The sequence below is a fragment of the Oreochromis niloticus genome, linkage group LG13 (genome assembly GCF_001858045.2).
Source record: "Oreochromis niloticus isolate F11D_XX linkage group LG13, O_niloticus_UMD_NMBU, whole genome shotgun sequence".
Lineage (NCBI taxonomy): Eukaryota > Metazoa > Chordata > Actinopteri > Cichliformes > Cichlidae > Oreochromis > Oreochromis niloticus.
Window position 1 is genome coordinate 28,887,407 of NC_031978.2, and position 23,319 is coordinate 28,910,725.

At 39.8% G+C, this 23,319-nt stretch overlaps 1 protein-coding gene across 6 annotated transcripts in view; it reads left to right on the plus strand.

The window, feature by feature from the left end:
• The first annotated feature begins 389 nt into the window (after positions 1-389).
• Positions 390-23,319, plus strand: part of LOC100701755 (stromal membrane-associated protein 1) — a 152,429-nt gene continuing 129,499 nt past the window's right edge. For 2 of the 6 annotated variants that reach the window (XM_019367024.2, XM_013275809.3), the window contains exon 1: positions 390-1,357. Coding sequence is in view for 4 of the 6 variants with exons in the window: in XM_013275807.3 (XP_013131261.1) it covers positions 1,240-1,357 (118 nt within the window). In the remaining 2 variants the exon portion in view is untranslated. The remainder of the gene's footprint in view (positions 1,358-23,319) is intronic. The other 4 variants (XM_005457077.4, XM_013275808.3, XM_013275807.3 and 1 more) reach the window with 3 other exon arrangements.

The window sequence follows — 23,319 nt, forward strand, 5'->3', positions numbered from 1 at the left end:
ATGCCACCCAAAATGGGTTTGTGTTTTAAAAGGAAAAAATAATGATAATAAAAACAATAATAATTATTATTTAAAGTACAAGCAGCAAAGATAAGGACCTGACTACTACTAATCAGAAGGTTTGTGGTCCCTGGTTGCTCCAGCCTATATCAAATATTCTTGGGCAAGATACTAACCCCAAGTTGCTCTCTGATGCATCCATCCGAGTGTGAATATGTGTGAATGTAGTGTATATTAGATAGAAGGTTCTGAGATGTAGAAAAAGCCCTTGTTATGACATCAACAAGGTCTTTAGATTGAACTAACCAAATATCATGTTGGTCCGATTAAATCATCAAGGCTTGAAAATAGCTAAAAATGTCCAAACTTACTCCCCTTTTGTTTACAGTATTTGAATTAATTTAATGGTAAAACATTGAAATTCGCCATGCTGGCTCAGGAACACCATCTGACAAAAAGTCAGAGTTCTAAAAATAAAGTAACACCAACGAAGTCTTTCCTGAACAAATTTTACATTACACCAGTCAACCAGTTGGAATTGGTGTCCCAAAGAGTAAAAGACAATTTTCTGTTGCTGCTAGGTGGTGCTACGAATGATTAATACTGTACATATTGCCATCCAGATGCAATCAGGGTCCTTATCAAACATGAACAGTTTCGAGCAGATATGTCTTGAGACGTTAATAGCATGTACCAAATTTCATACAAGTAAAACTGTGTTTTAACTTCATTAAAATACTAAAGCTGGTTTCTTCTAATTTTTTGATGTAGTTCTCCAGGATTCCTCTTCAAAGCTCTTCTGTCAGTGTCAGCTGTCTTTTGTTCTCTGTTGTTTCTCTCGCAAGATGCTTTAATAATGTTGAGGCCCGGGGTGTGGGGAAGGCCAGTCGATGAATGATAGTGGGTATGTGTTTTCAATTTACTGCATTGGTGGTGTGTTCAGGATTACTGTCAAGCTGACAAATGAAGCAGTTACCAATAACGCGAAATTCCTTGTGTGTCCCACCACTTGTGTGATTCTGATTCACGCGCCGCTGCAAAAATTCCCACAGTCGTGAAAGCAGCAGAGATGATGCTGCCACAGATCCGTATTACCTCGCTAGCAGGTTGTAAGCTAACTGAATACAGGCAGCAAAGTGCGGGCAGAAGGTGATGTTCCACCCATTTTAACACAGGCTGAGCACTCCGTGGTTTTCATCGACTCTTCACAGGCAGGTCTAACTTCCGAACTTTGGCGACATGACGACGCGATCTGAGAGAGAAAAAGCCCAGAAACTGAATGAGCAGCATCAGGCCATTCTGTCCAAACTGCTGAGAGAAGAGGATAACAAGTACTGTGCTGACTGTGAAGCTAAAGGTAAGCCCGGCAGCCTCTGCGGCTAACCTTGGTGTCACAGGTGCATGACAAGATGTAACGAGGAGGGCACCTGTCCGTTAAAAGGCACAGGTAGCATCATATGTATCATACAGCTAGCATCATATTGTAAGGTTATTCTGATGGGAGTCACTTGTGTGGAGCAATGCTTGCATCCGACCTTTAGTTTTGATGCTTCATATGAACTGTGTAAACCTGACGTGTCCTCCCCCGTTCATATCTGTGTTATGAACAATGCGCCATGCTACGCTACTGGTTTCTTAATTACATTTAAGCCCCTAATAATTATTATTGAGCGACATTTAATTAAAAATAACTGAACAACACACAACTTCCGCTTTGTTTTTGTTTTTTTAAAGTAAAGTCGTTATCCAGCGCTTTTATTATCTGTTTCTTTCCATAATAATAACAACATTGATGATAATAATAATAATAATAATAATAATAATAATAATTATTATTATTATAAAATAATAATAATAATAATAATAATAATAATAATAATGATAATTATTATTATTATTATTATTATTATTATTATTATAAAATAATAATAATAATGATAATGATAATCCTAAGATAAAACAAGAAAAGAAAAAAAATGCAGAGAAGCTTGCCAAAAAGTTACTCTAATACAAATACTTTAATGCAATTCAGTTGAATTGTAGTGAGAATATATGTATTTATATGTTAGTATTGAGATTCAGCTACAAGCCAAGTTGTGATTTTGCAGTTTCACAAAAGGGGCATCGCTAATAATTTTCTCTATTTAACCTTTTCAATTTGTATTTCAGTTTTTGAAGTTTAGAAATCCACGCTTGAGCTTTTATTTTGAAGTTGAGTGGTTAATAGTTCCGGTCTTGTGTTGTGTAAGTGTGGCTAACTTGAGGCGGTTTTCGCCCGCCGGTATCGATGTCACGTCCTTGACTGGTTTATTTATGAGCGGAAAACGCGTGTCTCCCGTGTAGATTCCACTGACTTAGAGGTGTCGTTTACTCGCTGAATGCCTCGAGGAGAAAAGCACGTGAGCTCAGATACTGCTGCAGCGCAATTCAATTCAATTCAATTCAATTTTATTTATATAGCGCCAAATCACAACAAAAGTCGCCTCAAGGCGCTTTATATTGTACAGTAGATAGCACAATAATAAATACAGAGAAAAACCCAACAATCATATGACCCCCTATGAGCAAGCACTTTGGCGACAGTGGGAAGGAAAAACTCCCTTTTAACAGGAAGAAACCTCCGGCAGAACCAGGCTCAGGGAGGGGCGGCCATCTGCTGCGACCGGTTGGGGTGAAAGAAGGAAAACAGGATGAAAGACATGCTGTGGAAGAGAGGCAGAGATTAATAACAGATATGATTCGATGCAGAGAGGTCTATTAGCACATAGTGAGTGAGCGCACACCTTGGTTCTGGCCAGGCATGCCTTCCTGCGAGGGAAGCCACCTCTCCAAACTCCATTCAGAAAATTGAAAGCTTAAAATTCCCGTGAGTCGAGTGTAAAGTAGAGTGTGATGGAAGAGGTTTCATTAAACCTTAAGAGTCGCTCTTTAATTCGGCATAAACAACAACTGTAATGTATGATGTCAAAATTGCATGCATTTAGTATATCTTATTAACAAAAAAACGTATAATTCTCACAGGACAGCATTTCCCATAGGCTTTCACTGTTACCTAAACACCCTAAGAGAAAGCCCAGCCCATATTTGCCAGTCAGTAAATGTCCAAGCATCAAATTTCCAGCCTTTTCAGTGGTGATTGAACGGCTCTTGTTGGGGCTACCTATGACTGAGATTAGATGCCTTTTGCGTCATCATGGTTCTTCTACCATCTGACATTTGTAATCCGTAGTAGCAGACCTCAGTGAGTCAGTCTCACTGATCCTGTTGCTGCTCCTTGGTTTCGTCATATCGTCCTCATCCTTCATGTTGAGCTAAATATATTTCATGGTTCTTCAGTGGTGATCTCAGTAGTTGCCATCAGGCACACTATGGAAGGGAAATGTACCTTAACCTTAATTACCTCTGTTTGTGTAAGTGGACTAGTATGCAGTATTATTATTTTCTGTGATCAGCCTTCCTCTGTGGAATAAGTTTTGGAAAGGTTTTATTTTGGGAAACCTCTGACCGAGGCGTCTCACATCAGACTGGAAACAAACTGTGTAAGTGCTGGTGTTTATTAAAGTGGGCCACAGGGATCCGGTCATGATGGTCTTTCGTAACTCTTGCCAAATTTGACCTTTATACTGGGCTAGAGGTTGGAAAGCATCCATAATGTTTCTTGTAACGTGAGCCTATATATTATAGAATGTGAGGCCAGAAAACTTCAGTCAGTACTGGTCTCCCAGTTCATGAAGCAAACCAATGTACTGGAGTTTACAACAGAAGTGCTTATCTTACTTGTTTCTAATGCACTCATTCCCCTCCATTCCACCTGCTGAATCTCATTTTAACCCCTGCTTATGGAGGGACCAATATCCAAAATTAATAAACAATTGAAAATGTGACTCAAAAATATGTAAAATGTATTAAAGGAAAAAAAAAACTTCACACAGTATCTCACCGATTTATGTTTTTGCATCTTTGGTCACGTGGCGGACCTGATTTTACTGCAACTGGCAAAAACAAAATAATGATTAAATAAATAACTGACTAATAACTAAGACAAAAACAAATGAGTCTGTAAAATGATTTTAAAAGTGTAAAAGTTTTTTTGTGACTGCTGTAGTCTTATTTATTTATTTATTCATTCATTCAGTCACAATTTGAGCAGTTTCAGTCCTCCACAGATTCTGGTCTATTACAGATATGTTTATCAGCTATATGCTGTTTGATATATGGCCATATGATTTTCTTTCTTTCTTTTTTCTAAATTGCAGAACAAAATAAACCCTGTGAGTAATGGAGAAATGGTGTCAAAACAGGGTTTGTCCATTTATGGTTCTTCCAACTAGAGCAGGGCGAAATGACCAAAAATATTTATCACGATATACATTTGAAAATTTGCGATAACGATATAACTGACGATATAATTGACACTAGACAAAATACTTTACAACTCCACAACTTTATGAGTGCAAAAAACCCCATCAATGTATTTTCACTTAAACAAGCAGCTGTTTTTTATGTGCATTAAAGTTATATAAAAATGTAACAGTGCAAATTCCTTGCGGACAGTTTAACCAAAAGGCATTTCCAGTGGAAATTGGCCGACATATCCTCAGCATAACCATGTAGAATATCCACAAAACTTAAAAAGAGGTTATACACACACAATACGGTGATATTATGTTGAAGCACAGTACTTATCACTCCGCGAGGGGCCCGTCTACGATAGCCGTAATGCTCCGACAATCCATCAAGCGGTGCGGGTTCGTAGCTTAGCAAAGTCGTACTAAAACATTTGACAGATTTTCGAGCGCCGTGTACCACATAAAATCGTTTCGAGGTCAGTAAACACAACCAGAATTCATACATAAGGCACACGGGATTATAAGGGGCACTGCCGATTTTCAGAAAAATCAAAGGATTGATTTTAAGTGTGCCGTATTTTCCAAACAACACGGTAATAACGACGGCCCGCTAGCATGCTCTACCAAAAATAGTGCTGACGGACGACAGCTAAACCAGCTCCACACCACTGAAGTTGCAGCATTTTTACAAACCAATTCTGGTTCATCCGTTTCATTCAACGATCAGCTTTCGCTCTTCTCATTCTCCGTTACCGCCCTTGTGCGTATGTAAACATAGGCACTGCGCATGCGCGTTTTACCCACATTCTATCGCGATATTTCATTTTCCTATCGTTGCCCAAAATTACACCGGTATTACCGTGAACGGTATGATATAGCCCAGCCCTACTTCCAACTATAAATTTTTCCTCTTTGTGGGATATTTTTAGCAAGGGAAAGGGATGTGCCCGAATGCACCTGACAAGTAAATAGCAGGGTGTCGTAGTCAGCTGTGAGATCTCCAGATGGATTAGCATTTCTGCAGCTGCTTAGCCTGAGTTCTGCTGTGCAGCCTCTGTGAACCTGGTATAGCAGCATACGAAACAGTCCTCTAGCTGCTCCAGAACAAAATAAGGACTACCGTGACAGTGACTGGACAGTGAAAGCCAGTACAAATAAAGCTGCTGTGGTACCTGGAGGCAATGGAGAATGGCCTTGTTTGCTGTTCTGCGTTGTTTAATGTCAGCTAGTTTGTTTTGCACAGGATTCTTCGTGTTAATGTGTGTTTCCCATGTGAGTTGACTTATTTTGCTGTTCTTGTAAATCCAGCTTAAGCATTTGTGTGTGAGAGAGGGAGAGGGAGAGTGGGGTAGCTGCTGAATGCAGAGTGCAGATTAATGAATTCAGCAGGCACTCATTATTTATAGTCTGGGTGTACTCTAACTTTTTTGTTTGTTTTTGTCTGTGTCAGTCCTACAAATCCCTGTCCTTAGGTTTCTTAAATGCAAAGTGCTTATAAATCCAGATCTTTGTTCTGAAATACAGCGATTCTGTATACAGTGTGCTAAGAGGATGGGGTGAAGGCTTTGTTTTTATATTAAAGTACCTGTTTTATTTTTGCATGTATAACTGGCAGAATTAATCAGAACATGACAAGAAGTAGACCACAGTGTTCCAGTGGGTCACTACTGAGTCCAAAGAAAATAAAAAATCTGAAATTAAACCAGTTGAGGTGGTTGGGGCATCTGAGCAGGATGCCACGAGGTGAGGTGAGGTGTACTGGACATGGTCTATCAGGAGGACATGCTGGATACATGTACACTGTATTGCCAAAAGTATTCAATTGCCCATCTAAATAATTGAATTCAGATGTTCCAAACACTTCCATGGACACAGGTGTATAAAATCAAGCGATTGTGAATGACAGCAACTCAACCATGAAGTGCTAGACCACCTTAAACCACAGAGTGGGTTAGCTGATGCTGAGGCACATGTTGCACAGAGGTCTCAAACTTTCTGCAGAGTCAATCGCTACAGACCTCCAGACTTCATGTGGCCTTCAGATTAGCTCAAGAACAGTGTGTAGTGAGCTTCATGGAATGGGTTTCCATGGCTGAGCAGCTGCATCCAAACCTTACGTCACCAAGCACAAAGGATCGGATGCAGTGGTGTAAAGCACGTTGCCAAAGTGACCATTTATGCTTTACCAACCAGCAATCCGATGGACATGTCTAGGTTTGGTGGTGTCCAGGAGAGCGGTACTTATGGTTGTTGTGCTCAGTCTCTTAGTTCCAGTGTGAGGATCTCTTAATGTTTCAGCACACCAAGACATTTTGGACAACTTCATGCTCCCAACTTTGTGGGAACAGTTTTGGGAAGGCTCGTTCCTGTTCCAACATGACTGTGCACAAAGCCAGGTCCATAAAGACGTGGACGAGCGAGTTTGGTGTAGAAGAATTTGACTGGCCTGCACAGAATCCTGATCTCAACCTGACAGAACACCTTAGGGATGAATTTGCGTAGAGAACGCAAGCCAGGACTTTTCGTCCAACATCAGTGTCTGACCTCATGCTTGTGGAATGGTAAAAAATTAAATGGTAAAAAATTCCCATAAACACACTCCTAAAGCTTGTGGAAATTCCTCCAAGAAGCGTTGAAGCTATTATAGCTGCAAAGTCTGGGATGACATCATATTAAACCCTATGGATTAAGAATGGGATGTCACTCAAATTCATATGTGTATGAAGACAGATGAGCAAATAATTTTGGCAATATAGTGTATTGCCCAGCTGCCTTTCGACTTAGTCTACTTCCCCTGTGACCCAGACTTGGATAAGTGACAGAACATAGATGGAAGGATGTGTAAGTGAGTGAATGGCAGTAGAAAGTTTCTCACGTCCCGCATGAAGACAGAGTAGGCAACGCTACTGAGAAAGCTGTCCACTTTCAACAATAACTGGTTCAGCCTGCAGTAACTACAGTACAGTAATGGCACCTGACTATAAAACTATATAAAGTCATAACATTTGACTGGTTCCTAGTTCTGATAAGTCTTTCAGGTCGCTATGTTTACTATAATGCTTGGTAGTAAAAGTAAGTGTTGAAACTTTAAATGGCACATAAACTATAAGTCAACACACATTCCTCATTATAATGAACAAAACCCACACAGACTCATCATGTAGATAAAAACCAAATGTAGTTTATTTGTACGTTTCCCACATACAAAATAAATGTGGTACACAAAAATGCTGGGGTCCATCTCTGGTTGTTTCACTCCGCTTTTCCCATAAAGCCACTGACTGCCCTTAAGTGTTCATTAAGCTTCATTATGTATGAGCAGTGGCCCTGCAGGGACATGCATGCAGCTCAACATGTATTACAGAGAAAGGAAATGAGTCATCATAACATAGAGTGGACCTTACAGCGATAAACAGTGTTAGTTAGGTTCCTGTAGTCGGTTATTGAGATACATAAGCGAGGTAATTGCAAACTCCTGGATGTGGAGGGTCATGTGAGGCCACAGGTATAAACCCCTGGGCAGTAAATGATGTCTTTTAACTGGATGTCTTTAAAATACTCCTTTCGGTCAACCAACAGTCCAAAACCCCAATTTCTTTGTAATACTTCACATAGAGTCATGCTAGTAACTGAGGCGTTGTTGCATTTTGAGCAAAGAGAGTTGTGGCTTGCTTTTGAATATAAAGCATCATTTCAATGTTGTTTGTTAGTAATTTGCAGTACTATGCAGTATAATGTAAAAATGTTTTTTCTTTTTAAAGATTTATGCTATATGACATTATTTTTCTTATTTATGTTACCAATTTGCTGCATGGGTGAGACTTTATAAAGGTCTAAACTGGCTCCTTCTCTCAGCAGTATATAGTGTATTTTACAACATTTGAGGTCATCATTAAATGAAAAATAAAATAACGCAATCAAAACTGAGAAAAATGTAGTTCTTGTTAAAAATTAAATGTCTGGTACACAGAACCTCTTTTTTTTTTTTTTTTTTAACCCAAGTCAACATGTGGCTCATTAGTATTGACTCTGTGAAGTGTGACTTTGGGAGAGCTTCCATTTAGTCTTCCAAACTTTGTGGCACAGATTATTCTTTGATGAGTAAAAACACGTGTCGGCTCAGCTGATGAGGAGCCAGGTGAGCTAACACACTATCCTCGTCCCACCTGGTTCCCTGTGGCTGAGTGTGGAGGAGCTGCCTGAGCCTTGGCTGGAGATATAAAACTGAAAAACTTCCTATCCATCAATAGGAAGGGTGTACCATTTATGCAGGCCTCCTCTCAGTACACTCCACAGTAATATAATACTTTGAAATCTTTTGATAATCCACAGTGGGCTTTTTGTCCGTACAGGACTAATTGAGGTCTCAAAAGCACGGAAGTTGATTTTTAAAGCGACCTTGACTGATACCATTCACAACAAGTAAGTATTATAGTCTTAGCTATTCTTGATAAGAAAATGTGCTAAAGAAACAAAACTAGAGTAATGGCTTAAAGCTCTTATTTATTTCCAGCCTTACTGTGACTCAGTTCCACTACTGGTTCATATTCAGACTAGAAATGATCCCAGTGGCCCCAAAACCTGATCTATTGATTTGTGGTTTCCTCTGCAGCCTGTGGGATGTTTTATGTAGGTTATTTAGAAAGCGGCAGCATCCAGTCGGACCCTGTGAGTCATACTGTCACAGCTATTTTTATCCAAACACACTATGGATAAAAAGCTTTAGAAAGCTGAAAGTTTAGACACTTGAATGATTCTAGATTCCAGACTGTTTTTAAATTATACTTGGATCTCACACTATCAGTTACCAAGTGCAAAATCAGCCAGCTGCCATTGCAGGCTGTAGACGAAAGATGGATGTAGCCAATGGTTTTTGGACCCCACAAGTCTCAGTGTTAGCATTTTGGCTGCTGCTGTGTTATATTTTGGAGCCAGATGCTAACACATTTGGATGTGAGGCTGAAGTGCCTAGTTACACAGCTGATCTGTTACCCTGTGGCAACCTCTGGTTGCTAGGAAAAATGGATATTCTGAGCAGTAGTGAAACTTAAGTATAATGCAGAAAAGAAGGCCACCTTCAGAGTAAAAGTTGCACCTCTTGAAATGTGTTGTTTTCAGTACAAACTGCACTCATGCACAGACTGAGTTACCAGTTAGCAGTAACAGGATAGTAAAATATTCAACTTGTATAAATACTCATCAGACTTCTTGGATATTTTTACGACACACCAAGCCACAATATTTGTCAGAAAACTCCAGTAAAAATGCCCCAAAATAGCAAACAATATCACAAAGATGTATGTATTATTTGTATAGTATTTTTTTTCTCCCTCTCTCTTATTTTCTTTTCTAAATGTACCTGTATATTGTTCACATGTTGAAATAAAAAATTACCAACCAACCAACCAACCAACCAAAAGAGGTCCAGTGTCTCTGATTAGCAGAGAAGGGTCCTAACAGACAGGAGCTGTGTATACCTGTCAGTAAAAGCAGCCATGTTTCTAACTTTTCAACCTCAACAAAATCCAAACAGGGAGTTATAAAAAAAACTCACCTCTTATGCAGTTGTTACAAATGGGAAGAGTATAGATAGAAGTCAAAGTATTTTTGAACCAGGCAGTAACCGTTAAAGTTGAAGGTAAATGAGTGTGGTGGATCAATACTTAGCACCTTTTTCTCACAGTTACAGGGGCCTGGGTTTGAAGTTGGGCTGGGCTCTTATGTGTTACGTTTATATGTTCTTCTTGTGCTCTGTTTTCTCACACCACCAGAAAACATGCTAGGTTAATGCTCTCCTTCCTGGAACAGGGTTAACGTGCTGGTAATTGACAGGCAAAGTGTTCATAGCAGAAGAATAACCTTTACTTTGGGGCAAAGACAGTCCTCTGAATCAGATTTTAGCACATTTAACTTAATAATCTCTTATTTATGGATCCCTCTGAATGAAAACATGCTTTTGGAAGCACTTTTGTGCTGTGATGTTCTTTGAAAAACTGTTTTTCCCCTCTGTTTTTGTCTTGTTTGTGTTTCTTGATTAAGACTACTGGGATCTCCAGTAATCAGTGAAAATGAGCAGAACAAAAAGACTCGGATGCTAATCTTTCCTATCATTACCTTCACTTTCAGTTTATGTAACAACAGCAGGAACAAAGGGAGGTGTCAGTTCAGCACATATGGGACCATGTGTTGTTCCCAACTGTGACAGCAAAGTGTTTTGATTTTGCTACCAATCTGATTTGTACGTGTGGCCAGCTCGTTTCTATAGCAACTATCTGTAGCAGCTGACTCATTATAGCATTTAGACCATGGGAAAATGACCAACCCAACTTGATGTTGAAAAATTAAAGATGAAATAATCAAAAGTGCTGCCCGTCACATGAACCTCTGTGGTCGTTGTTATCCATGTATCCTGTGTCTCTATGTTAAGCAGCGATGGGGAAAACCGTTTCTAGTAGAAACTGACATGGGCAGAAATGAGAATTATTTATATTTAACCTTTAATTTGAACTTTGAGCTAGATCTAAAAAAAAAGAAAAAGAAAAGAAAAAAACATTACATTTTTTCCAGTCTCTGGTCAGACAGAAATTCCTAATATTTCTTTGTTTGTGAGGAGTTTTTGCTCTTTGCCGGATATAAAAGTCGATTGATTTTGGCTGCTAATTGTTGAATAGGAAACGTGACATCTGGAAATGCTGACATATGATTATTTGATGGAAAAGGATTTGTTAGTAATCTTCATAATACTCTGCACTTTTCTAGCACCCTTGCTACTCCTGGCGGCATATTTGTGTTTGTGCAAATATGACTTGCATGTAGTTACTGTTTAGGGTTTGATTTCTTCTTCAGTGTAAAATATGAAAAATTGGTTTCACTGCATTATTGAAGGATGTAATCAATCATTTAGTAGTGGATCTGAAGATGAAATTGTAAAATGTTTTTTGAGCTTTCATGTTTAATGCAGTGCACTGCAACAGAGCTCAACCCATTTATCAGTGGGCAGATATTAGAAATGTGCTTATCTACCAGTATTGGAATTTGTAACAGTTGATAAATGAAAAACATAAAGAGGACAAGGGAGAAACACCCTTCAACCATGTTATGAGTGTTGATGTTGCACAGTTTGTCCAGCAGATGGCACTTTGCAACTTTCCTGTTTGGAGTGCTACAAAAATGAGCGCGATAACTCTAAATAACAAGTGTTAGGGAAATCTGTTTATGTTGTGTGTTTCTCAAAGGAAAAAAGATAGTGACTGACATTTTGGAATGTCAGATTTTTAATTCGCCAAATATTGATATCTGTCCTGAAAATCTTACATTAGTCAGGCTCTGCTCCGCACCAAGAGCAGAGGCAGTGTATTAGAGTTTATTGATGTGGAAAACAAGCTTTCACTCCGTAGCTGATTGACCACTCGGAACGCAGAGCTCCAGTTTCATTGATCGGTTTGTTTTAGGCTTTGGTGTGATCAGGTGCCGTCCATCCTCCGTGCTGCCTGCTGCGGTCAGCGTATTTTGGGTGTGGCAGCCATTCTGTGACCACTGCAGAGCGGTGACTCACCTTAGACTCTCAGCTGTAATTCCACCCTCAGACCTGCCTGCTGTCTACACACGCTGCCCACACACGCTGCCCTATATTTGTGTGTGTGTGTGTGTGTGTGTGTGTGTGTGTGGTGAGACAGTGGTGCACACCTTATTGATTGTATTTCATTTGCCTGTTTGGCCTGGCATGTCAGTCTATCTACTGCTTAGTGGATTATAGACTATAATTTTAATTTTCTGTTTTAACACAATCCTTTCATCAGTGTGAGCAGATTCTACACACACACACACACACACACACTGCCTGACTACGTGTCAGTATTATGATTTGTGGCAGGCGATGCTCTGAGCTGGCACATGCTCTCTTGTGCTGGCGCAGCGGATCTTGGCAAGCGCCTGTGGGGTACTCAGCACTTTGACGACCTGTCCTTGGTACTGCTCCCCTGTCATGCACATAAAATACTATGACATGCACACACACACACACTCAGCTGGGCTCAGAATCTGGTGCCCACACACCTGTACTTGTACACATTTTAAAGGTGTGAAGGGGAGGTTAGTTTTGTAGTGTCCTGTCAAGGAGACATCCTTTGGTAGGCTGCAGCAAAGTGGTACAGCATCACAAAGCAAATGTAAATTTAATCTTAGAAACGTGAGGAAGAAAAGTGCAAGTTTGGTGTGATTTTTGTGTCTGTGTGAACAGCTTCAAAGTGTGAGAGGGGGACACAGTGTTACTGCTGTTTAGGAATCTGCAGATGCTGGCTATAAACCATGTTCCTAAAAACTACATCGGGTTTGTCTAACTGCTGTTTCTTACAAGCCAGCAAAGTCTTTTGACTAAAACACTAATTTTATTTTGCAAAACCCAGAATTTGTCTGGTGCTTCTTAGATTAGTTATGTGAGTTACTTTGTGGTATATTGTGTCTTTGTGTATTTTAATAGATTAGTTCACACAACCAGCAGCTCCAGGTATTTGCAGTCCAAAATCTGTGAGGTGGTTTTAAAGTGTGTAAAATCAACAAAAGTAATGCATACCGTCAACTTCCAATTAGAGTTGCTGAACCAGAATCGTGCTTCGCTTTCCCTGAAGCAGAACTTTGTCAGCTTAAACTGCAGACGCAGAGTCGGGGTGGCCCCGGCAAGTCTTTTTATTTGTGAGGATTTGCAGCACTGATGGCATGAGTCAGTAGGTTGAAGATTCTCCTGTCAGTGTGATTTCTAAAGTATGCTGTCTTGAAATGTAAATGTGTAAAAATCTGTGTGCCATTTTTGTACCGAGTCAGAGCTAGGCATCCAATTAACCTGTATCTGAAGCTGAGCTGTAACTAGATTTTTAGCCAAAAATGAGAATTTTGATGTAATGTAAGACAAATATAACACATGTAGCTAGCAGTGATTGGCACTGTTGCCTCACAGCAGAAGCGTCCTGGGCCTACCTGTGTGGAGTTTACATCCTCAGTCTAAACGCATGTTGGGTTAATAGGTGGACCCACAGTGATCATAGGTTTGATTGAGTGTGAGTGGATGTCTGCCTCTCAGTTTGAAAAATGGATTGATATTTAGTTTTAGAGATATTAATGTGGTGACTTCCATAAATGAATGAGAAAAAGGCATTTTTCCTGTAGGCCTCTGTGGGTCACCTGTGCTCCTGGGTGACTGAGGTACAGGAGCAGCAGGTGTGAACATGTGGCTTTGCACATAATCCTGCATCTTCAGATTTGGTGCTCTGTATTGCACATTAACAGCAGATGTATGTGTGACTGTCCTTATAAAATAAGTCCATGTTGCAAAGATTGTTGTCAGTAGTTTTTGAACAACGTGGAGCTCTGCTGTAACATCGTACACAGATCTGGCCTGTACTGTCTCTAATGAGAACAATATGAAATGGGCTCTGCTGTAGTCTCCTACACTACCTTCTGTCACCAGCAGATGGAATCCTGTCTTCACTTTATGCTTTTATTCATTAAGTGTATAAAATAAATAGTCATATATTGCTTAGGTCTGTCATTGCTCTCATTTATCCATTTCATGTTGAAAACATAATGAGACCGTCCACATGCCAGACTTGTGGACCTTTTATTGTATTTGTGTCCCCTGTGTGTACGCCTCTGTCTGTCTCACTCTTTATAACCTGCGATGATGCTTTTTATGGTTTATCCATCTGTCCTGATTTATGGACTGTCTGCACTCTAATGTTCCACCATTAGTTTGAGGACAGGGAATAAGAGCAGATGATGGCTTTTTATTAGATTTTGCTCTTGTTGTTATGAAGAGGAAATACTGTTGGAGGGGAGCTCGGTTCTCCTTGAGGATGCACTCTTCCTTCTTCCTCTTCACTGCTGACACCGAGTCGCACTAATGGGCCAGCAGGGAGCAGCACAGTGCTTCTTTATTTTCCCCCTCAGCCTCCAGTCTCTTATTCTCCACTCTAGTACTGTACTGAAGATTCTGGCAGTCTTTCAATGATTTACTAAGAGGGCATTTTATTAATTAGAAAATGGGGGTTGTTAACCTTCTTTAAATGAGACTACTGCTGAATTTCAGCACAAGGATGGTGCGTTTTCTCGCCTTGGGCGCCGTTCAGCCTCTGTGCACTAACATTAGCTTTTGTTTTTGGTTCCTAGAAAAGAAAAGAGAGCAACTAAACTAGATCCATGCAGCCATACATAATTAAAAGATGCATGAATATTCTGTAACAATTTGAGCTTTCGAGGTGTTAATAGGGCATTAAGACAAAGGAATGCAGAGTGAAAGATAAATGAAAAGGTAATTCAAATAAGAAGGGGATACAAGGGTGGTTGTGACTGTGACCAGGAAGATTTCTATAGGTCAGGTCCACAGAGGCTGCTTCTTTGCAGCCACTAAAGCTTTAAACTTTACAATTTCCAGTGCTTCCCTAAAGGAAAAGGAGCACTGGATTGATCTCCACGGAATACATCTGTGGCCACCGTCTCCACCTTACTACCACTGCCTGTCACACACAGCGTTTACGCACACTTGTCACTCGTCGTCCTGACTGTCCTCAGGTTGACAGTTGGGGCTTTAATTTCATGCTCGGCTGACTGCCCACCTCCCCTCGCAGTTGGGAAGTTCCTCTGTCACTCATCCGGGCTCCTCTGCGTGAGTGTGTGTGTGTGTGTCACAGTGGAATATTTGCTTCTGCATCTTTCTGTCTACACATGCTGCTAATAATGTGTTAATCTGTACATATTAGTGTGCGTACTTGCTGGAGGTTCTGTCTGTGATTGCTTGTGTGTAGGTGCATCACTTAGCTTTTATGCATGTTCAGCTGTGTGTGTCTTTTGTGGAGGCGTGTTTGTGTCTAATCGGGTCAGCAGTCTACAAATTGGTGTGCGTTTGTTTGGGGGAGGGGGTGCAGGAAACTCCTTTTAGCTGTCTATTTTTGTCCAAACTTCAGTGCAAATGCAAAGTTTGTCAAGATGAATCTACACAGTTCTGCACGAGACAGGGGAACAGATACTAATGCTGTGGCTCATTCATGTACTAATCACTTCCCAGACATTATATCCATCAGCAGAGGTAAAGATTGGAATTAAAAATAGGACAGCACATTAGTGGTCAGTAGGTTAATGGACACTGACCAGTGTAGAAGGTCAGAGCTCATAAATCAGAGTGGCCTTTAGTCTGCAGGGCCAAAGCTCTACTTTTAGATTGCTTTAAAAATCAAATCAGCCAGTTTTACATTACACCAAAGCATTTTTCTTCTTCTTTTTTCCCCCTTTTTTGAAGCATAGTACCTGTGAGATTGATCTTTCCCTTTTTTGCAGTTAAACATGCATAATTGATGTTTTTGCCCACTAGGGGGCAGAGGAGGAGGAGCTTTTGGAGATAAAACTGACACAGGATTTCCAACAGAAATCTTCTTAACCACGGTGGCTTCAACCAACATAGAAGTGCAGCAAATTCATTTTGCACTCAAATAACGTTGAGCTGTCATACAGTTTCTGACAAGAGTGACGCACAGTGGGGAGCTTATTTTCTACTTCACCACCAATTTACTTGCTGTCCACTGCCTCCTATAATTTAGTGGACAGGTATCATAAAAATTGCTAAAGCAGTATAAAGTTGTAACTTGCTTGTTTTTAAAACTTCTTTGCCATTATTGGACAACAGGATGATTATAGAAGCTTAATGAGATTCATTAGCTAAGTTAATAGTGGTAGCTTTTGAAGGGGTAAATGGGCAGATTCTGCGCCTTAAACATGAGCTGTGTCTTCTGTTAGCTTCAGATGTCAGAATGCCTCATTGATGAATGACAGTTTCTGCTTAGAGGCTCATATTTTGCTACTGCTGGTCCAGATTTAATCAGTTTGTGGGCTGTGTTTTCCTTTTTTGTGTTTAAGATCTGTGTGTAAAAATGCTGTAGCCAATTATATTTCAGATTTAAACTGAGTTAACCTCGCTTTTCAGCTGGGTTGCACACCTGTTGTAGGACTCAGCAGTATGTTTGACACCAACAACCTTGTATTGTACATTTTAACTAGGTTAAGACAGACTCCATGTGAGTCCTTTTTCAACTCACACAAAAGACTGAATTTCTAGGATACATTTAGATAAAGCAGTAAACCTGATAAGATATGCACAAATAGGCAAAGCCCCAATTTAAATACAGTCAGATTTTGCTTCTGCTCTGGAGCGTATTGTTAAAGAAAGACTGGCAAATTATAAAAGAGGAAAAAATCATGGTAACATCCAAAGTTTTGAGCATGAATCCTGAAAAAAGACCTGCTATACACATGAGAAAGTCAATTTAGTGTTATACTTAATAAGCCAAACATAAACACTGACAATCTGTGAATTATCCCTTAGTCATATCTCCTGTCAAGGTTTAGGTTATATTTAGCGCTGTATACACTGAAAGAGACACGAGTTCATGTAGTACTGGGAGGAAAAAAGTGTGGGTTGTCCTGAGTTAATTGACGTTTGGCAATTGAAGTTGCCACCAATGGGAGCAGAGGATACAGTTGACTGACAAATGACAAGGTGGTAAATGCAGAGTTACCTAGGTAACCGCAGCTGTCCGCTAATAAACAGCTGTCATCGACAAAGTGATGAACGATGAGTGAAACACTTCATATATGGACGTGACTTTAGACAAACAATCAGACAGTCAGTTGTGTGAAATGAAAGGGGAAGGGGTAAAGATGTGAAAGAGTGAGAAGTCTGAGATGGTTGTGGTCAGGTCTTGCTTGATCTCCGAAATAAAAGTATTTGAAGAAGCTGTTGGAACAAGAATCTGCTGCTAACATCACCTTACCAGACACCACATGATGTCTTGTATCATCATGCCTCCTTGTCTTAGTGACAATTATAGAACCAGTCGAAGTCTATTTTTGAATTGGTATTGTCTGGATACAACAAGGCACAGACACAAGAAAATGGTCAACATAAAAATACCTGTAAAAAATTCAAAAGCATTTGCATGATAAAGTCATTGAAAGTTGCCAAACGAAATCTGCATTTGTTTTCTGAAGTGATAATTGTCAGTATGAAAATAAACGTGTTCATTTACACGAGTTCTATGAAATGATGTTGCTCAAATTTGGAAATGTTGCAGGCACTTTCTGTAACTGCGATGTTGAAATGAGCAGCTGAGCTCCACTACTCGGAGGAGCAGCTGGTCATTGTCTACAGAGACTGCTGCTCACAAGTCAGAGCATCAAGGAACATCAGTGCAAGCCACTCGTCACTGCAAGGACGAATGTTATTTGCTTCTAGAAGTAGTGCAGCACAGTTAAGCATTCGGGGTATAATTTGTATGAGTTTTACTTTTTGACTAAGCACAACCAGACTCTAAGGCTCTGTGGATTTTCAATTTAGAAATACTCACTTTTCAATTTAGAAGTCCTTCCTCTTCACTCCGAAATCCTTCTGTGAAGAAAGCATGAGTGTATCTGGATGCTTTGCACTGCACTGAAAATTCATTTCCAGCCTCTTCAAGCACTGTGTTTTCTGCTGTGTGTAATTAGACCTCAGGTGAGGCTGTTGCACATTTTGTACTGGAATATTTTTGAGAGAGGTTATCTGAGAGCAGACCAAAGTGAAGTCCAATAGATACTGATAGATATCCAGCAGATAGAGCCCAGCTTACAATAGCTGAGCTGCTTGATTTGGGCTTAACACTCAGTCATCCCTGCTTTAATGCTCCTTTAGGCCGTCTAGTGCATTAGTGCCACTGCATTAACACACTGATGCTCTTAGCTGAGACAGTCAATCCTACTGCACTGTGTGCTGCTGCCGCCATCCACCCAGCGCTGCCGCACCACCATATTGTTGCCTAGACCCAAAGAAGTTGCACCTTTGTGCGTGCTGTGTTCAATGCCATTTTCAGTCCTTGGATTGACAGATAGTAAGCTTCATGGTCTGGAGAAGGATGGAGCCAAAGATGACGCTGCGGGACTGTAGCCACTAGCCCATTAAAATGATTTGACTGTCATTTCCATGCCATCTCCTATTCATCTCCATGGAGATTTGGCTGAGCTTGGGTTGCTTTGTGCCATGGTGGATGATGCATTTGCACAGATTTCTGTGGGAAGCTCTTACCCTGAGTTTACTCAAAAAAAGATATTTTAGAGAACTGACTAGTATGCACAATTATATTAATATTTGGGGTTTCAGAGGGCTTGATGTTTTACGCTTCAAAGTTTTCAATGCAGGACTACTGTATATGAACCTTTTGTCTGAATTTTCTTAATTTTCTTGAGAAGAAAATTGGTGTGAAAGTAAGGCTGCTGTAATTCTTTTCAGCGAAACAGACTCTTCAAATTTGTGTGCCAAGCATCTTGGCTCCAAGACTACAAAGAAGCCTCTTGTCTTCGCCTTGAATGTGGTCGTTCTGGGCAAGTGCAAAATCTTTTATCTTAACACATGGTTGAACTGTGCATGCTGCATTGTTCGGAGCATGTGGAGGATGTCCTTAATATTATGCCTTAACTACATTGTTCAAATTGTGCCTATAGTACAATCAAGCAACGTTAGATGATACCATCAATCATCGTATTTTTTTATTTTATTTTTTTTAAACAATAGGTCGTTGTTTTAAAATGGAGGGTCTTATTGTTATCTGACATTATGCTTAAAAGGGATATTGTACTTATTTCTGCCACATTCTTTTTATGGCACTTGAAGATGCTTCTATTAAACTCATAGTTTCAAATAAGGAAACGTTATGCAAAAGTAATGCTCATTATTTGAAACTGAGGCTTCAGATTGTTCTGAAAAACAGGTTTCCAAAATTTTTTTAATCTGATTTTGAGTCATCACAGACTGTGATTTTAATTATGTGATAGGTAACTACACGTTACTGTAGTCTGGTTACTTTTTTCAAGTAACGAGTAAAGTAAGGGGTTACTATTGCAAAAAAGTAATTAGATTACTGTTACTTTCCTGTAAGCACGCTGCGCTACTGCGTTACTAAACCGTGACTTTGTTTGCGAGAGTGTCTCATGCAGGGCAGTACGGTGGCACGGTGGGGGCAGCACGGTGGCACGGTGGTTAGCACTGTTGCCGCACAGCAAGAAGGTCCTGAGTTCAATTCCACCATCAGGCCGGGGTCTTTCTGTGTGGAGTTTGCATGTTCTCCCCGTGTTTGCGTGGGTTCCCTCCGGGTACTCCGGCTTCCTCCCACTGTCCAAAGACATGCAGCTTGTGGGGATAGGTTAATTGGATAATCCAAATTGCCACTAGGTGTGAATGTGAGTGCGAATGGTTGTCTGTCCCTGTGTGTTGGCCTCGCGACAGACTGGCGACCTGTCCAGGGTGTACCCCGCCTCTCGCCCTATGACAGCTGGGATAGGCTCCAGCGCCCCCTGCGACCCTGAAAAGGATAAGCAGAAGCGAATGGATGGATGGAGTGTCTCATGACAATGATGTACAAGCGAGTGACGTCCGTGGCAGCAACAGACGTGTGCAGATCAACAGTGGAAAATAAGGAGTGTGGGAGAGAGTATGACGCAGCGTTTAAAGCTCGGAAGTACTGACATTACTTTTGAGTTTGATTCCGTAAAAAGTGACAAAAACATTAGCGTCTGCTGTACACTCTACGTTGGAAGAAAACTTCTTTCTACAGCGAAAAATTAAACTTCAAATCTGATCAAGCACCGAGCACGCTGCCACGGGAATGTGACATTCATAGAGAAACCCCCGGATCCCGCCCACTGACATGACCGCTGCGGCCCCACTCCTGCTAAACAGGTGAAAATAGATTGAAGAGCGACAGGACTCAGTGCTGCTTAAGCTTTGATTTTATTTATTTTTTGCTGTTTTACTTGCATCTATTTGAAAGAGCGAGTGTAAACACAAAAATTATTTTATTTTATATGCCGGAATATGCAGAAAATAGGTTTAAATGTTAAATACATTTCTTCAAGTCAAAGACATAAGTACATAATTTAATTTTCACTTGATGCAATGCACATAAAGTTAAAAGATTAAAACTAATTAAACAAGTTTTAAAAAGAGACTTTTTTTATTTCTTATGATGGATTATGCAGAAAAAATAGAATTGGGCTAAAAGGTATTCAGGTTGTGTATCATGTTTTTAAAAAGTAACTAAGTAATAAAGTAACTAATTACTTTTGAAAATATGTCATTAAAAGTAACTGGAAACTTATTTGGAGAAGTAATTAGTAACTAATTACTTTTTTCAAATAACTTGACGAACACTGGTGACAGGTACCTTTTGCAGTGTCTGTTGCCTCTATGGTGCAAACAACTATAACCAAACAGACAACTTAGACGTCACATATCAGCTACAGTGGCTCATTACTGAGGAAGGCTGTGTTTAAATCTGTAGTTCAGCCTGTAATGGTTAAAGCGGCAGTTTGTAGGGCCCGAGAACTCACAGTGGGAAGGCCCTATTGTAATCGTCCCGTTTATTATTATTCTTTTATGCCTTTAATCGGCTTTTTGAGGCTTTGAGCATGCTCAAGAACTCATTAAATTTTACACACGTGTCAGATCTGGTAAAAAGATACATATTTTATTGGTTTCACATAGAGAGAATAGGAAACGGCTCAATAGCGCTACCAATGATAGTGCTACAGAATTACTAACAAAATTTGACCCATTGAACCAAACTCAGCACAAAGTCTGCATTTTCAATTGAAGATGACATTTTGGCGATTTTCTGGTGTTATACTTTTGCGAACTCCTCATGGATGAACTTCATATTTGGTCAGTGTAAACTACAGACCGGGTCCATATTAAATTGCGAAGCTTTTGAGTTTTCGTCAAAGGGCGAATTTCAACATTTGCCACGAAATCTTAATAGTTTTACACTTTGGGCTACAGTTTTAAGGTGGTTGACCCCAGCAACCTTAAATTTCCCAGGAGAGTTGGTCTAAGATTGCGTTCAAAACTATGAGTTTTCGTCAGAGTACGTAACCCTGGCAGCACAGTCAATTTCGATCTTTCGCCATTAAGAATGAAATTGCTATAACTTAAAGAAATCTTGTCCAATCCCTCCCAAACTTCACAGGCATCATAAAAGTCCTACCCTGAACAGATTGATATGCCTATTGCCAGCAATAGTTAGAGCGCCACCTAGTGGGAGCAGGAAATGTTATTTTTTATACTTTAAATGTAGTGCTCCTTCCAGATTGAGCCCATTCACCTAAATAAATGCCATTCATTGAACGGCTCACCCTGGTGGCAAGGCGAATCACCATGAAATAGGAGGTAGGTTTAGAGGGGCTATGAAAGCTTGAAAACTCATAAAACTTGGCGCACACCTCCGGTGTGAAATCCGCATTCCAGTTCTATAGTTCTTATCGGTAGTTGCTGCAAAATGGCTCCACAGTGCCCCCTAGAATATTTCAAAAGAGCAGCCCCTGTGCTTTGTTTCATCTATGAGTCTGAAATCTTGGAGCCATAACCTAAATCCAACAGGAAGTCAGCCAGTTTGAGTTGAAAGTGTAATTTTGGGGCCATTTTCAGGCCATATAATTTAACGAACTCCTCCTAGGGACTTTATCAGATCCACATGGCCTACGGTGAGTGGATTATAAAGGCCTCGGTCATCTTAAATTGAGAAGCGTTTGAGGTTTCATGAAACACCAGCATCATGGCTGCACGTCAAGTTTCGATCATTCGCTGTGAAGAAAGAAACTGCTGTAATTTTGACCCTGGAAAGGTTTTCAAAACCACTTTTCTAAACTCAAAGCTGCTTTCATTGCGTTAAATAGTGTTTTCATGATTTCCTTTCATACTTTCAAGTAGGTTCTAAATCACAGCAGCATTTAATTAAAACTTTAATCACTAAATTAAAGTGAGAATACATACAATAAAAATTCAAGACTATTTTTTTTTTTTGTCTTTAAAAGACAGACACTAACACAACCCTAAACGCCTAGGATTGTATTTTTAAACTTTCAGATTAACTGCAGCCATTCTATTGACACATAACATTCACATTTAATGGGCTTTTATATGTCATAAACTGCATGGGCTCTAATCAAATGATATCCATAAATGAAAACCACACGCCTTCATGTTTTTCCTTCAAGATTTAGGGATTTAGAATATTACTTCCTGCACAGTTTTGATAAGAATGTCTTCAAAATGTCTCAGAATATTATAAATGGCATTTAGCACATTCTGATATACTAAAGTGAGTGAGACACTATTGGCAAAGTAAAGCAAGGCTTTGATTGTTGGTGCTTGGATGTTATGTTTTTTATGGTTTTTAATTTCTGCTGAACCCTGATGGTATACTTTACATACTACAACACTTTGTCATAGAGTTTGCTCAAATTGTTTCTTGTGAGTTTGAATTTGTGTTGATGTGACTTTGTTAAAGCTGTTCATAACCTGCTATTCTTTGTCCACTAACAAACTTCTTCCAAAGGACGGCAATAATCACATACACTTCATTGACACAAATATTCACTCAACAGTCCAGATCATTGAGTTATGGTGTACCATTCACTTCCATGGCTACAGGTCTATAAAACCAAGAACCTAGATATGCAGACTGCTTCCGCAAACATTTGTGTTCAAGTGAAATGTTAATGCTTCAGCTTACCAATATATTTTGGAAAAGTTTATGCTCCCAACTTTAGGAAGATGTGTATATATAGATGCAAACAGAGAGCTGATACCATATTAACTCCTATTGATCAGGGAAACAAATAAAGTTCATATTCTTGTGAAAGCAGACAAATACTCTTGTTGATGTAGTGTAACTAACCACTACAAAAACCGGAATTTTAATACAGTTGAATATTTTTTTATATAGGGTCAAATCACAACAACATTTTGAAGGCATTTTATATTGTAAGGTAAATACAGTAATTCAGAGAAAACCCCATCAAACAGACAACCCTACCAAGCATTTTGCAACAGTGGGAAGGAAAAACTCCTTTTTAACCGGAAGAATCCTCCAGCAGAACTGGGCTAAGGGAGGGCCATCTA